The sequence below is a fragment of the Ananas comosus genome, linkage group 5 (genome assembly GCF_001540865.1).
Source record: "Ananas comosus cultivar F153 linkage group 5, ASM154086v1, whole genome shotgun sequence".
In the NCBI taxonomy this organism is placed as follows: domain Eukaryota; kingdom Viridiplantae; phylum Streptophyta; class Magnoliopsida; order Poales; family Bromeliaceae; genus Ananas; species Ananas comosus.
In genome coordinates this window covers 14459446-14476202 of record NC_033625.1, presented here as the reverse complement: position 1 = coordinate 14476202, position 16757 = coordinate 14459446, and the positions used below count along the sequence as shown (strand labels likewise).

At 36.2% G+C, this 16757-nt stretch overlaps 1 protein-coding gene across 4 annotated transcripts; it reads right to left on the bottom strand.

Annotated features, from left to right (window-relative positions):
• LOC109710193 (serine/threonine-protein kinase BLUS1) lies at nt 593-15141 on the bottom strand. Of its 4 annotated transcripts, XM_020232672.1 has the most exons (22): nt 14832-15140; nt 13216-13296; nt 12713-12920; nt 11532-11786; nt 10134-10258; nt 9761-9805; nt 9554-9635; nt 9392-9460; nt 7666-7836; nt 7521-7586; nt 7115-7183; nt 6598-6741; nt 6112-6188; nt 4820-5086; nt 4383-4462; nt 3956-4035; nt 3105-3227; nt 2971-3013; nt 2843-2889; nt 2100-2161; nt 1652-1703; nt 593-1032 (listed from the first exon to the last, which is right to left on the bottom strand). In XM_020232672.1, exons 3-22 carry the CDS (start codon nt 12878-12880, stop codon nt 976-978), a joined length of 2082 nt encoding a protein of 693 aa, XP_020088261.1. In that variant the 5' UTR covers nt 12881-12920; nt 13216-13296; nt 14832-15140; the 3' UTR covers nt 593-975. The 4 variants fall into 4 exon arrangements, with proteins under 4 accessions (XP_020088261.1, XP_020088260.1, XP_020088263.1 ...); XM_020232671.1 differs by having other exon boundaries at nt 12713-13296; XM_020232674.1 differs by lacking the exon at nt 4820-5086 and having other exon boundaries at nt 12713-13296; nt 14832-15141.

The window sequence follows — 16757 nt, the reverse complement described above, 5'->3', positions numbered from 1 at the left end:
TTTTAGTAGTAGTGATGATAATATGGGGTGGAAGTCTAAATTTTGTGAGGAGAAACTCTTCTCTGGATGGGAGATGGGAGAGTTGGCTCGCGATTGGTCCGATTTTGCGTAATCATAATGTCAGGTACAAGTATGCACCGTTTCTCAGACTGCGTGCTTTAGATGGGCGTCCCGCGGTGTTGTGCGATCACCGTCTTGCGGATCGTAGATTTTTGTGGGGTATTGTTTGTTTTTAATGCTGTTTTTTCGCCTTCGCTGACTGTTCCATTCGTGTTTGGTCCGAGTAGGGGACAGTTTCAGCCAAGCATGACTGATGAGAAAAGGGATCATTTTCGTATCTGCTCCGAGTGGTTATCTTTCTTTTTCTCCTATAGTTTTTAGTTCCTGCCTACTGCCCTATTTGCTATTTGAGATTGGAAGCTCCATCATTTTGCTACTATTTGCAGCCCTAGATACAAAAAACAATCAGAATGTGCTATCGCCCGTGCATAATCAAGTCCCACATCAACAAGCCACCAATCAAATACGCTCACCGTCGTCTCCTATATTATAGGGATAAGTATCATGGAAGATACCAGGATTAGGAGGGGGATTCGTGGAAGCAATAAGATATATTCAAAAGCTAAAATTGTGCACAAATGTAGTTTTCGTTCGCTCGCAAATCTCGCAATAGCATTTGCCCCAACTTTATAAACAAGCATTTGCCCCAACTTTATAAACAAAGACCCACCATGCTGTACAGATAAATCGACATATGAGACCGTCGGCTACTTGCTTTTTTTTAAGTTAGGAAACAAAACAAACACGGAAGCATCTCCACAAACACAAACGTTCAAAATTGCAAGGATATTACATGGACGGACGAGGATCCAAACAGGGCCGGAGTTGCTGAATAAACACATACCAGAATCCGCCGCGAGCATCTGGCGCGCCGTGTCTTCTACGGGATGGTATTTTCATTCTCGTGCTGCCTATTTATCTCCGCCGCACCCTATCCTCCTTGCTGGTCAGAGCATTGATCTGCCGCTCTAGCTGTAAAACAAGGAATAGCTTACTATTGCAATTTAGATATGGAGAATCACATAAACGAACAGCCCATGGCAAACACGTACTCTCGAGCACATCAATCATTATGGATAATCAATTCAAACAAACTGGGGCGTCGACTTTGGAGCAGCTGTCCATCTCTCACTAGAGTAGGAAATAAATGTGTACCAGTGATATCTTTGTGAATACGTGCATTCCTCATAAAATGTCCACCAAACGGCTAATGGAAAATACAGGTATTGCTGAGCTCTCAAAATATACCCTTATGTTGTTTAGCACGTTTGTAGTTCACTAACCTGTGGCTTCATTCGCTGCACTTACCGATCATATGGTCACTATCGGTAGGTTAGAAATGGCAAACAAAGGCCATGGCTCTTATTTTGTCGGTTTGTGACACCATGTGCGTGGAAGGTCCATACGGCAAAGAAATAGCAACCATGGAAGAGTTCGGTGGGATAAATGAAGCAACAGGGTAATGAAGTGAAAATGCACACAATAACAAAGGGGTTATTTGTTTAAATGAACCCTCTATCGTCTCTTCTAGAGAAAAAACTATAAATAAATTGTAAAAAAAAAAGCCAGAAAATATCGCATGAAAACTTGCCTGAGTGTTCTTCGTTTTTAGCTTCTGCACCTCTTGGGCAAGTTCCATAATGCTGAAATGGTGACAAATTTTAGTCCTTCGGGTAATTAAAACAAGAAAAGGGTAAAATGTATGGACGGTCTGTACTATCTCCTGCACTCAAACAAATTAGTTCCTAAACTTTCACATGTATTGCACTTCAACTCCTGGCCGTCAAAAGATATCTTTTTCTTATAAAATGGTCATTTTATCCTTTCTGTAAATAACCCACTTATTGCATGAACTTCAAACCAGATTAAAAAGGTCATCTTACAACAATAGTCTAGATTTTTAACAGCCAAAGTACTAAAGTGCAATAAATGTGACAAGTCGGGATTACAATGCTTGACTACAGGAACCAATAGCAATATCTACATTTTACCCCAAAAAAGAATAAAAATGATACTATGCATTTGGAAAGACGCTGTACCCTTGTTCCAAATGAGCCACATAAGCCTGTAGCTCCTTTTCCCTTGAAGATGCTTGACACAACTGCAAACAATTTCGAGGTTATTAGACCCAAAATTGCAACATTTCAACTGATAGAGTGAGAGTCTGAATAACCGAGTATAAATGAACGATTCTGAGTATTCTAATATCTGCTCTTTGAGAGGTCTTTAAATAAACAGGTAATAGAGCTACAATACACATAAGAGAGAACAAAACTGATTTACCACATCCACAAGATGGCTACCACTGCACTCAGAAAAGAAAAGAGGTTCGTCAAGATTTGGTGTCACATTTTACAAGATAGTAAGTCACGAAGCAAAAAAGCTTGGAAATTTTATTTACATATTAAAAGGTGATATGACAGAAGTTTATCCAGATGATCAAAAGCCAGCAAAAATAAATTGAATTTATAGTGACGTCTATCCTGTTACTTTCTCTGGTTAGCATGTTACAATAGCCAATAAGCAGGGCCAGATCCAATAGTTTTATTTCTGTGGGGACCAATATGCAATTATAAAGTCCGTGCATTACAACATCATAGACAGTAATTAAAAGAAAAACAACTATCTTTCACAATTATTAAAAGAATTGCTAGTAATTTTCTCCCACTTATTGGCTATTAAACCCCCCCCCCCCACACATTGAATTCACTACAATTAATTTAAATATATAACTGCTCATCTTGCTAGCAAAAACACGGGAAAGTACTCAATTTGTATATACCTGTGATGAATCACTAGTTCCTGCATCGGAAACTTCTGAATGGAAGCCTATTTCAAGCCAATATTTCAAATTAGAATATCAAGCAACTGAAACAAGACTATCGAATAGCAAAACAAAGAATTGTGTACCAGATGTTTGCTCGACACATGCCATCAATTTAAGAAGTTGCTCCTGCCAACAACATAAGAAAATGGTGAAACGATAAGGTAACAACTAACAAGATGTTCGTTGAAACTTGAAAATAAAAACAATTCCAGCATACCCTTTGCATAGCATTTTGCTGCAATAAAAATTGCAACGGTGGAAGAAGAGCAGGACCGTTTAGTGTACGTCTTGTTGGTGTTCCACTGAATTGGTCCGCCTTGCTGTTTGCTGTTGAAGCTACCTAGGAAATCAGATAACATATGCAGAGAAAAAGAAACAAAGATGTAAGTTTCTAATCTTATGGAATTCGCTTTATTGAATTTGAGTTTTCTATAACATTTTATATGAATGTAAATGTCAAAAAGAAATTAGTTTCAAGAGGAAACAAAAATGCTTGATTAAAGCAACCTAATTGGCAAAGGTCTTTAGGTTTCTTTGTGACTAAATAATTATTATGTTTCTTTTTTACTGAGATTTTTATTAATGCAATAAAACTGGCAGTTTCATCTCGTAAGTACATAAATTTGCAGGAAAATCTCCAATATGAGCGTCCTTTCTGAAGATTCAAAAATATTTAATGTAAAATCTTAAGGCCACTTCTGAATCTTCAAAATTTCAGAAAACCACAATTATATTCTCCAAAACCATTAGCTTTAAAGAAAGGACACTACTTTAATAAAGCCATTAGCATATTGCAGGTCTGGAAGGAGCAACACTTGTCGAAAATGTTCATTTTTCATTCCTTCTATAGAGCTGTATTTTCATGTAAAGAAAAATGTCGGCCTACATTTCTAACTTTAACCAAATTTTCTTTAACTTTTGTGATTTTTTATAAATCTGAACAAGTTTACTTTTACTGTCTTTATGCGCAACTTAGTCTAGCTGCAACAGAGAAGAGAAAAGACATTTTATGCCCTAATTATTGTGCTACTTTTCCACTTGTTTTATTCAGTACACATATTGAAGCACCTTTGGAGTAACATCACTTGATGTAACCTTGAACCTCCCCCTACGCTGAACAACTTTCTCCTCTGATGGTTCCTGTTGTGCTGATATCATCATGCCATAGCAGTATTAGTATGTTAAGAATAGAATGATGCTTCAGGTACCTCAGAATGTACTCTAAAATGCCATTAATTTGTCAGCTTGACACACGTAGTAGCTATTGAGTAGTTTGGCTTTTCCAGTACTGATATCCAGTCAGATGTTATGTTTGAAATTTAAAATACTAAGCCAGCTACTAAGTGCAATATATATAAAGCTGACTCATCAATAATATTTTGATGTGCATTCTGAGGAACACATAACATCATTCTTTATGATATCAATTATTAAAAGTAAATAAGTACAAAAAAACATTTGGGGTTATGGGGTGGTTGGTGGCAGTGTACGATACCTTGTGCATCTCTCATTTGACGGAATGAAAGAGGGCCACTATGATTCCTTTCATTGTGGTGTTTCCGATGCAACTCATCCCTTTGGTAAATAAGAAAAAGGCAAATGGAGTTAATCCTCAACACAATAAAATGCATATATAGTTTAAGAAGTTTCTTTGAAACTAGCAAAAATTACAACAATATAAGTACAAAAGATCTTGATAAAAGCACATTTAAGAACAAGCAGAACTTATTGTTGCCAAAATGTGCCAGCACAAGTTTATGGTGCAAGTGGCATGAAGTGTGTGCTGCCATGTTGGCACAGGACCGTACTTTCGCCAAACAATGGCAAACACGAATCTAGGTCCAAGCACTTGAAACTTAACAGCAATTAACAAACATAATAGCTTGTTAACATTTAAAAACAAGTGAAAGCTCTTGCAAATTACAGTACTACCTCTCAGTATCCCCAGAAGTTCTCCTGTAAGGAGAAAGAACATGCTCTGGGAGAAGAGAACCGCTAGAGAATTTCTGGCATCCAAGAACACTGATATTCGTGGGCACGGAAACACTCCTTTCCAAGTTATCACCATTACACTTGGCGGCCCTCAAATCCCCTAGCTGGGATGATTGTTCTGAAGGAAACCGGGATTCTGAGTTTAAATGTGCTTTTAATATAGGACTGTTAGCATCGGTCTCATCATCGCAGACATCAAAACAAGATCTGCATCGTAAAAATAAGTTGTAATTACCAGTTGTTCCGAACAGCTATCTTCCATCATAAAAAAGCTGTTGGAACATAGAGACCTAATCTGAAGTTCCGAAATATAGTGGATTTCAAAATTAGTACCTGAACCTACAAGTTTTGATTTCACTACCGAATCTTTCACCACTTTCAATTTCAGAAAATTCTGTTCTGAACTTAACGAATTCCGTCAAACTATAGTAGAATATTCCGTCAAATTACAAATTGTACAAGATTAGGTAATAAAATGGAAATATTTTGAGGTTCAGATAACTATTTCAGAAGTACCTTAAGTAGAAAAATAAAAAACTTAAGGTTGAGTACTTCAGTTACCAATTTCAAAATGTGCTAGGCCCATGTTTTTGCTAGATACAAACTGTTATAAAATCAACCTGACCTAACAAAAGACTGACTTGTGGCTACAATGAAGAAACAAATAGAGTGGAAAGTTTTTATGATAACTATCTTTGACTTCAACGATGATCAAAAAGAGTTTGTCTAATCATGTGCAGCCACTGTCGCTTGTTTTAGATAACATGTCACACCTCAATAGTCTCACATAAAATTTAATAGCATAATGCATTTGATTTTTGAAATGACTATGATACTAGTATTAGTATTTTAAGCTAAAGCTTTTCAGGACACGTGGTTAAGGGCCTTTCAAGTTACTAATACTAGCAGTGGGATAATTGAGTGTCTTTTATATGTATCAAAGCGGCCGAGCATGAAGTTTTCAGCTTCTATTAAATGTCTCAAGGCCAAACATGAGAGCAAGGGTTCAGAGTGAAGTACTAAAGAATCATTCTCTAAGAGCAACACGCTTTAAAAGAAATCAGCAGTTCCCTAAACATCTAGAGAAACTTCTGCAATATTAAAGCCCAATTTCTCCCCTTTTTTGGGTTCAATTCCAGTTAGTCTCTGACATGGGAGATTTCAATCAAGGATGTTTTCGCATGAAGAAAATCTGCAAAAACTAATACTGATCTGTTGTAAAGAAACCATACTTGAGTGCCTCAAGAGGACGACTTGCAAATGCAGAGGCAAATGGACCCTCCAATTCTTGAATATCTTGTATGTCTACCTGAGAGAATCAGAAGTATAATAACATCTAGAAAAAGACCTATATAGGAATGTCCCAGAAAAGCAGCTATTTACATATAACCTCCTGTAAAATCAAGATGGCCATATATATACCCCTTGAAAATACAGTTTCTTACAAGAATTCCTTTATCATACTGTTGTGTACTACAAAAAACTTCTTAAAGAACAGCACTTCCATAATTATAAGGATATGTTTGTAAGAAATAATGATTTAAAAGGGCATTTAATAAAATGCAGTTTTTGTAGGAATATTTATTGTAATTAATAATATTGCAGAAGTACATATCTAAATATTTCCTAAATAATTATCAAGTGAGATCTGCACTACTGAATAGCAAGAACTGGAATAATTGAAGGTTCAGAGTAATAGCATTACAGGAATTGAATACCTCAGGAGAAGTTGCAGAGCTAGAATTGTTAACACTTTCTGATGAACGAATTTGCTGCTGAATATCAGCTTCATCAAAGGCATCCTTGGTGTTAGAAATATTATCTACCTCTTCTGAAGGGAGGGCACCATCTGAGGTTTCTAGCTGCAAAAGTTCATGTCAAAAGAAAAACAGTTAATTGCCATGTTCCTCCAACGGATCATTTTTCTTAAAAGGCCTGTTCAGCTTAGCTCAAGGTTATGGAGATATTGTTTGAGTAGAGCTTTGTGAAAAAGCACTATAAGCTTTTTCATTCAGATCCACTCAACAGTTTGTTTGGGCAAAAGAATAAGCTACAAATTGAAGTTTCTGCTTTTGATGCTCAGAAGCAGCTCTCAGCCACATAAAAACCTTAAGATTTTTTGTTTGCCTAACGACTGAGGGCTACTTTTCAAAGTATAGAAGCTATTCCATAAGCACACTAAGCATCGAATCTTTTGAACTCGGGTAAAACTAATGCGAAAATGGATTTCCTTACACGGGCAGCCTGAGCTTTCAAGTCCTCTAGGTTGAAATTCCAACCACTTATTCCCCGTATATACTCTCGCTGCAAATAAAATCTGTGATTTAATCAAAAAGAACAAATACAAAATGTTGCCACTATTTGCAGTCAATCTCACAAACAATCAGAAATTTGACAGGCAAAAATCCTATCAAAACTCGCATTTCCAGCAGTAAAAACTCACCAGAACATTTCTCTGTTTGTAATAACATTATATCAATTTGCTACTGCACTCTTTGTGGTAGGTATGAGATAGGTAGGACACATTAGTAACTAAGCAATTTTATTTCCAAAACAAGTAAAAATCCAGAATCATGTGAAAACAACAAAATTACATTAACAAAAGAAAAGTTAAGATAATAGCAACCTTCAAGTAATATACCTGAGATAACTGTTCTTTTTCTCCAGGTAAACCCTTGTTATGTAATAGGAAATCAGCCTCCTTACTCTGTAAATGAAGTTATCAGACTAAAAAAATAATTATCCCAAGATCTTCTCACTAGAGGAATAGCGATTGTAGTTAAAACCTTTAACATCCTAAAACGTTCACCAAGCGGAGAAAGGTTGTCAAGAATACTCTTCTCTAGATATTCATTTGAACGAGCATGCTTAAAGAAAGCGTGCTTCAACAACTTTTCTGAAGAGGGTCGCTTCTTTGGATCCTTTACTAAGCATGTAGCAACCAGATCCTTGAAAGACTGCATTGTAATGTTACTTCACAATAATCACCGAGTTGTTTCTATAGTAAACATTTTAAGGGGGCTTATATATATATATATATATATATATATATATATATATATATATATAGAGTCCGGCTACTATACTCTTATGAGTACAATCGCTCTCGTACTCATAAGTCGTTTTCGATGATAGAGCTTCCAAATCGACAATCCATACCGTTAAACATTATTTAGAACATTTAAAACTTCTAAAAATCAAATTTTATAATTTTTCGATATCATTTACCTTACAATCAAAAAGCTCACAAATTAACAATTTTTAACTGCCGGTATGGGATACTTGCTAGTTTAATGGTGTAAAAGAATTGGAATAGGTTGAATTTTTGATAGAAAATTATATTGACTACCTAGATAAAAATCAATAACTCCGATCTTAAATTGAAGGATCCGATCATCCATTTTTAGGATGTCGTTCGATTTTGACCATTCATTTTATGCCCGCTTGATGGACTTTATTATGATTTCGAAAAATTACGAAATTTATTTTCTAGAAGTTTCAAATACTCTAGATCATATTTAACGGAGTGGATCGTCGATTCGGAAGCCACATCATCGAAAACAACTTATGAGTACGAAGGGCTCTATACTCATAAGAGTATAGTAGCCCTAGCCTATATATATAGAGAGAGCTAAGCTAGAATGCTATCAGTAGCAAACGGGCTCCGTTGCCACCACCCACTTGTTTTCGATGATGAGCCTTCAAATCGACGATCGGCACCGTTAAGCATGATCTATATCACTTGAAGTATCTAAAAATCAAATTTCAAATCTTTTCGACATCATTGACCTAATGATCAAAGGGTTTCAAATTTTGTAATTTTAATGGTTGATATGAGGCGTTTTCTCGTTTAACGGTGTAAAACTATCCAAATCAATTGAATTTTTGTTAGAAAATTCTTTAAACTATTTAGAGCAAGATCTATACTCTCGATCTTGATTACAAAATTCCTATCATCACTTTTTAGAGGATATTCATTTTCAGCCGTTCATTTTTACACCCACTTGATGAACAAGAGAATAATATCGAAAAAGCATAAAATTTAATTTCTAGATACTTCAAGTGGTATAGATCATTTTCAACGGTACCGATCGCCGATTTGGAGGCTCCATCATCGAAAACAAATGNTATATATATATATATATATATATATATATATATATATATATATATATCCCCGGCCCCTGCAAAATCACCTATTTACATGTCCAGCCCTGTAAAAAAAATCTTTATGTATACCCCTCAAATATGGGGCTTGTTACAAAAGTAACCCCATTTTAAGTTGAAGGGTAATCCAATCCATGGGATATGTTGGTTTTGCATTATTTAAAAAGCCAATTCTCAAAAACATTTGTGTAAGTACAAGACATAAATGATATAATGAAAAAAAAAAAGGTCTTTGAATGCATATATTAAAAGTCCAGATTTGCAGCAGTTTATGTAAATGGATTTTGCCAGGAGTGTAAATAAACTGCTCAATTTAATTTAAAAAATTAACTAAAGAAAATCAACCTTTGAGAATCTCTTGTCCCTTTCATAGTCCAGACCTGGTGGTGCATTTTGCAACGTCATAAGCAAGACCTAAAATGACAAATCATCATGCCTATTGCTGTTACCGGAAAAAGAGATGTAACATGACAAATGTGCTTTAGGTGGTCATTTCTTGAAACACACCTTCATTGGGGGATACTTAGAAAATGGAGCATGACCATGGGCAAGCTCTAACGCCGTTATGCCAAATGACCAAATGTCTGCTCTGTTTATAATACACAAAGAAAAGGGGAGGGGAAAAAAGGTGAAAAATTTTATTGTCAAACAGATATTGAACATCTTCTTGTTCAATAAACTCATGATGTCGCAATTAGATAGTCACCCACTCACTTGAAGTCATAACCATGCAATTGCTGCATAACTTCAGGAGCCATCCTGCAAACAAAATTGTCATAATGATCAACAAAACTGCCGGAAGGACAGCAATACAGATTGGAAATAGAAAAAAAGGGTTATTAACAAATTTTAGTCCCTGAAGTTTGTTATGCAATACAATTAATTCCTTCGTCAAAATAGAAACTTTGAGGGCTTAATAAAGATTGGGTTCAAACTTCAGTAACTAAATTGTTAAAGTTGAGACTCTGTGGATGAAATTTAACATGGAAGTCAAACTTTGCGAAGGAAACTGAAATTGGAATTGCACTTCATTGACTAAATCTGTAATTAATTAAAAGATATGCAAATTTTAAGTTGCAGCAATCACCAGCAGGGAGTTCCGACAAATGTATTTCGGGAACGCTGCCTATCACCAGTATCAAACATGCAAGCTGAGACCCCAAAGTCTGCTAGTTTAACAGCTCCATTGCCATCAATCAGTATATTCCCAGCCTGGAAAGTTCAGAAATTTAGAAGTTCCTGTTAGCATATAAAGTGGAGCAGGAATATATGTATGCATGCTCTAACATCTACAAAACATAAATAAATAGTCTAATTTAAAACTAGATTAAAGCAACTATAATAATCTCTAATAATCCTAGAAATAAATCTTCCCTAAATATATTCTCTGTACAAATGGCTTAATAACATGATACAATGAAAGAAAACATACATATGCTAGAGATTCTTGGAAATTTGAGATAGGTTGAGTACGTGCGACAGTGGATAAGCAGAAAAGTATCTGAGGTGGCAAAAAGGCTACCAACACTTTGGTAGGATATAGGGCATCTATAAATTTTCAAACAGAGAATGAAGGGACGCAATCAGTATTCAGATGTTTCAGACTAACTTGGTCAGAAATGTCAAAAAAACGGAGAAAAGAATTCCCCTTTCTCAGTCCACCTGATAACATAACAGGAGGTCATAGGAACCAATACACCAAGCTTTTTTTTGGATTGTTTCAACAATCTTATGGTATGAAAAGGATAATCTTATGACCAGGGGATCTCTAGTTTATAGCCACAAGTCTGAAGAAAGAGAGAACAGGAAAATTGTGTTCATAACTGAAAAGTTTAATACTAGACTCTAGAGAAAAGTTTTGGACAGTATATTAAGGTGACAACTTTAAATTCATTACAAATGAAATAGCTTCACACTTACTATATACCGCCTCTATTACCATCTGAAGGATGCAAGAGGCAGTAAAATAGCCATGCATCATAAAAATAAAAGAATTAAAAAGATATTAAATTTGATAACAAATAAGATAATGCAGGAATATTTGATTTTTGTGCATGTAGGATGAGCGGCCAAAAGAACAAGATTTAGACGTTGAACTCAAGATGAACTGGCATTTGATAATTTATTGTTCTGTTTGAACTAGGTTTATATAGCTAAGAATACATTATATTGAAATTCTATCTGTAGGAGTGGACTAACTTTAAATTCTATTCACAATAGTAAATAAACAGCTCCAACTAGATTGCAAATAAGCCTGCACCATTTGTCACATTCTAGTGAATCATGAAAGAAAGATTCACATATTTAAAAAAACAGCATGAAACGTGGCAAAAATTGAAAAGTTAAAGCCACTTCCTTGGCTTTACATATATTATGGTAGATGTGTATGATATCATATTAAAATTGTTGTTACCATTACAGACATGTTAAACTGCTGCTCTTGAAAGACTCTACAAAATACAAAAGGTAGATTACTAAACATTACCTTAACATCTCTGTGGATATGCCCATGAGAATGGAGATATACGAGAGCTTTAAGGACCTCACGCAAAAGAGTTGCGATAACCAGCTCCTCAAAACCTTCTGGGTAAGCAAATTTCATAATGTGAAGGGCCGATCCCCCTGCCATGTAAGGCATCACAACCCAAAGGTCGTGACCAGATGTGAAAGAGCAATGTGCTCGAAGAACATTCGGATGATCGATCAGGCTCATTGTTTGAACCTCCCTTCTTATCCCATCCTATAAAATAAAAAAAAAAAACAAAATAAGTATTACAAAGACATGGTAATGCAACAAATAAGTGATGTATCTAAAAGGATACAGTTTCATAGAAAGAAAGATGAGTTTCAGGACCACTAATTTAAATGAATTTCTAGATATTTTGTTGAGAGAAAAAATGTACAGGTAGTCTTTGTATTATTCCATGCTGAAGGGATGGGATGTGGTCCCAAACCTTTTTAGTTAAACCTCTTAGTCCCTGAAATTACTCATAGGACGCAAAAAAAATTCTGACTATCTGTGACTTTTCCAATAACTGTCCTGTTTAACCTTGCTTCAAGTATGCTTAAATAAATCTTCATTTTATAGGAGATAGGGTAAAATGATTTTAAAATAAAATTTTAGATTTTTTTTGACAGCCAGGGATGGAAATGCACATATAAGAAAGTGTAAGGACTAAAATGTGCAAGTCGGAAGTTCACGGACTAAGTCGCAATCCTAGAATAGTACATGGACAAACAGTACATTTTACCTCGGCATCTAAAGAACACGACTTCTGCTTTATCCATGCACAAAAATGAATAAACACAGAGAAAGCTTGCCTTCCGTAAATAAATAATCATAAACAACAAATCAGGCTAATCAGCTGATGGCATTCTGAGAATAAAGCAATCTACTGTATCATACTATCATCTACTCAATCAGAAAAAAAAAAAATCTCTGGCTTTGAATGCAGAATTTACAAAGCAACCAACTCCAGAGCAAGCATCGCCTTGATTGTGAAAAACTTCCAAGTACAATTTTATCAAAGAAATAATATTGCAGAAAACATATCAAGCAGTAAATCTCATGAATACTAATATTAAAGAACGCAACAAAATAGAAAAATTTATTAAAGCATGAAACATAAACTACCATAACGTAGAAAAGTAAAAAGTCCAACTTACTAGATCATTATTGCACTTCTCAAGGTCAAGAATTTTAATTGCGACAATTTCATTGAGTGGAATACAGAGCGCCCTGCGAACTGTAGCACTAACGCCCTCTCCGATTTCTTCATACAATTCGTAATCTTTAGGACAGGCGGGAAATCTTTTCTCAGATTCATGTTCCATTGTTCTCTCTCAAAGGACATCATTAACAACCTTCACACTCCTAAAATTTCCAGGATGCATAAATAAGTTGAAAAGCTGATGAGGTAATACTCCAATTTGACATTCTTTCTTTTCCCTCCAAAAAGACATTCCACAATGAATTTGGCAAATCCATGGAGGTGAACTGATGCCCAAATGTTAGACTCACTTGTAAAGAAGCCACATAAATGACTTCAATGATATAACTGCTTATCACAAGAAACGTAAAGTGCAAACAGCGTCTGTTCACTCCTCCACAGTTGGCTAAGCTAAAACTGAGCGAAAATGGACATTTATCTCACGGAAGAATCAAAAACCTCTTGCGATGCAAAACTTGCAATAAAGCTGACCAAAAGTTATCGGCGCCAAGGACTAGTAGGCTGGGATGATAGAAGAATCTGATCAAACAAAAGATAGATTACCCAACAATCAGTAATGAAGCATAGCTATGAATATAAAGCATAAACTTAGCATCAGCAAACAACAAAATGTAAAGTACTAAATTCAACAAACACTGTCCATAACCAATATGACAAGTTGTTCTGTTGTAGGCACGCAAAATACCACCACTACTATATAAAATTGAGCTTTTTGGAATAAAGCTCGAGGAAGTTGAGCCCAACATAAGCTCAGTCCATTCGCTAACAGATTGAAATTCTGGCTTAAGTTCAGCTATTTTGATAAATGAAGCAGCTCAAGCTTATTAGTTAAAAAAAGAGCAGAACTTGAAAGACCAGTGAGACAATAAGCTTTTTTGACACCTTAAACATGTTGCAAGGCAATTGCTCAATATAAGTTTAGAAATATGCGAAAATGTCTCATGTGAAAACAGAAAAGTTGCATCCTGCAACTTCCTTTGTGGTGTAGCTTTTTCAGCTGATGGATGAATGATCATAGCTGGAGTAACAGCAACTCATTTTCTAAAAGTTTCAAAAGCCAAAATTTGACCGCATGTTTGCATCCAAGAATCTACTTTAGCTTCATCCTCCATAAGAAATATTCAGAGTAAGACAGTACACTAAACCCACCCAACTCCCCTGCAGGCCGCTATAATTTAGATGGAACTATTAATGGGAACCGCAATCACGCGAGCAACTAAAAAAAGCGATCTCTGTCGATTCCCTACTCAATTATTGTGGTTTGAAAAAACAAATCCTCATCATACTAATTAGTTGTGCTGTTCTTTCTTCTCCCTTTTTTTTCTACACCCCCTCCGCCTTTTTTCCTCCTATTGTAGTGCTTCATTTTAACCCTTTTTTTGGCACAAGTTCTGTTTAATTTTCTTTTCTCAGCCTATATTTTCAGGTATCATCTACTATTTCTTTCTTCCAAAATTACATTGCAAAATTCTTTTCCATAAGAGAGCAATTACAATAATCCAATGCCTCATAGGTCTTGCCGTTATGAGAATTTGTCTTTACATAATCAATTTCCTTCTCTTCTGCTATTAAATGTCTCAACTCAGTTCTCTCCTTCAGATCGAATTATATGAATACACGTACCACTGCATATTCTGTATATTAATCACTCGTAATTTCAAACCATTTAATTCAAGCAGCTATATACACAGGAATTAACTTCTATGAAAACCCAAAAATAAAATCTAGCTAAATTCTTCCTTGCTCCAATTTCCAAATACACCAAACTTAACACTTCCGCATCAAATTATTACTACATAGTACTCTTTCTAAGGTTATTTAGCACTAAGAAAAAAAAAGTTATTGCTACATCAGAAGCTTAATTTAGTAATGTAAATCTCATCCAAACACGACCACTTCGACAAGAAACCTTAAAAATTCAATCCCCCCCCCTTCCAATTCAACCGCACCCTAGATTCCAATTCGAATGAATCATCAGCAGCAAAAAAGGAACCCTACATGAATTAACACAAATTTACACAAAACCATGACCGAAACGTCAATCGCGAGAGCACCTGGAAAACAAGAGCGGCGCTACTCGATTCTAGGGTTTTCGAATCCAATCTCTCCTGCCCCCTCCCCCACCCACCCAACAACCGAAACCGACACCGGGAGCACGAGGAGGCAATCGATCGGGGGGCCGCAGCGGAGAGTGTCGGAGGAGTCGGAATCGGAGAAGAGAAACCCCTCCCTTTCTCTCTACGTTCGACTAGATCGCGCCTCCTCTCGCCATGATCGCGCAGATCCCTCCCTCTCTCTCCCTCTCTCTCTCTCTCTCTCTCTCTCCTTTCTCTCTCTTCGTGGGTGAGGGGGGGGAACGAAAAAGGTGAGCGTATTTTTGTGGGAACCCTTTTCGCCTAATTTTATTTCCCCTTTTTTGATTTTTTAAAATTTTAAATTTATTTTCTATTTATATCTATTTTTTATTTTCTCGTGGGCGAAAAAATTTCTCCATTGGTTTTCGTGTGAGCGTGAGTGCGTGGAGAGACCGAGAGAGGATGGAATATTTTTGCGTGGACGACGCGCACCACGTAATCTGTGGACCAGATTCTATGAGCGTGCGGTGCGTGGTGAGCCAGTGAGGAGAGAGAGAGAAGAGATGAACGATTATTTCGTGGACCACGTGCACCGTGTAAGCTGTGGACCGGTTAGCTTTTTTTGGTGATGGTTTTAAATGCAATTTCCANTACGTTCGACTAGATCGCGCCTCCTCTCGCCATGATCGCGCAGATCCCTCCCTCTCTCTCCCTCTCTCTCTCTCTCTCTCTCTCTCCTTTCTCTCTCTTCGTGGGTGAGGGGGGGGAACGAAAAAGGTGAGCGTATTTTTGTGGGAACCCTTTTCGCCTAATTTTATTTCCCCTTTTTTGATTTTTTAAAATTTTTAAATGTATTTTCTATTTATATCTATTTTTTATTTTCTCGTGGGCGAAAAAATTTCTCCATTGGTTTTCGTGTGAGCGTGAGTGCGTGGAAAGACCGAGAGAGGATGGAATATTTTTGCGTGGACCACGCGCACCACGTGATCTGTGGACCGGATTCGTAGGAGCATGCGGTGCCTGGTGAGGTGAGAGAGAGAAGAGATGAACGATTTTTTCGTGGACCACGTGCACCGCGTAAGCTGTGGACCGGTTAGCTTTTTTTTTGGTGATGGTTTTAAATGCAATTTCCAATTTAAATCATTAAGTCATGCTTTTATTTATCTTAAGGTAAAATTTTTAATTTGAGAGAAAAGGTTGTGCTAACCCTATAATAATTATAATAACCTTATAACATATTTATTTTATAATAAAATTAATATTAAAATTAAAATAAAGTAATTAAACTTTGAGGTTTCGATTTTTTTTTTTTATAGCAAAAGTTCAACCATGATTAGTGTTGAAGGTAAAGAAAAAAAGCAATTGCAATGTAAGTCAAGTGAGAAATTTATGTGGAGATTATCTAATTTTGTTTTTAGAAAGGCGCGTCCTATTCAGACGCACTATTTTGTCAATATCGATTTGAATATCACTCATATTTTTCTAAAATTTGAATGGTATAATCCCTGATTGGTAGGTGCAAGACAAACACTGGTTGACCGGGTCCACACAAGAAATTCCCATTATGAGAGTGGCAGCGAAGATAGGGATGCAAATGGATCTGGGCTGGTGGAGATTTTGATCTTATTCATTCTGAATAGAGCGGTAAGTATGAGTAAAAAAAATATTAAAAAAAAATTAATTCATCTTGAACCCTTTTTTGATTGATCACGATCTGCCAAAAAGTCGCTGTCGTTAAATGGAAAGAAAAAAAAAATAAAATCCAAACTGTTCCGAATCTGTCTTGACCAGCCAAGAACATAGGAGCCCCTCCCGCCCCGAATCCGCCCAATTTGTATCCCTAAGTGAAGGTCTCTGCAGGTCGTGGTGTGGGTCCCACGACATACTTCTATGCGATACTCTGAC

What these genes read in the sequence shown, in the direction of transcription:
- LOC109710193 (XM_020232671.1), bottom strand. Translation starts at nt 12,880, where the DNA reads ATGGAACATGAATCTGAGAAAAGATTTCCCGCCTGTCCTAAAGATTAC. An exon ending in GGGACAAGAGATTCTCAAAG is followed by an intron (nt 7,837 to 9,391) that starts GTTGATTTTCTT and finishes ATTACAATGCAG; the next exon opens with TCTTTCAAGGATCTGGTTGC. An exon ending in CGTCCTCTTGAGGCACTCAA is followed by an intron (nt 5,087 to 6,111) that starts GTATGGTTTCTT and finishes TTTACGATGCAG; the next exon opens with ATCTTGTTTTGATGTCTGCG.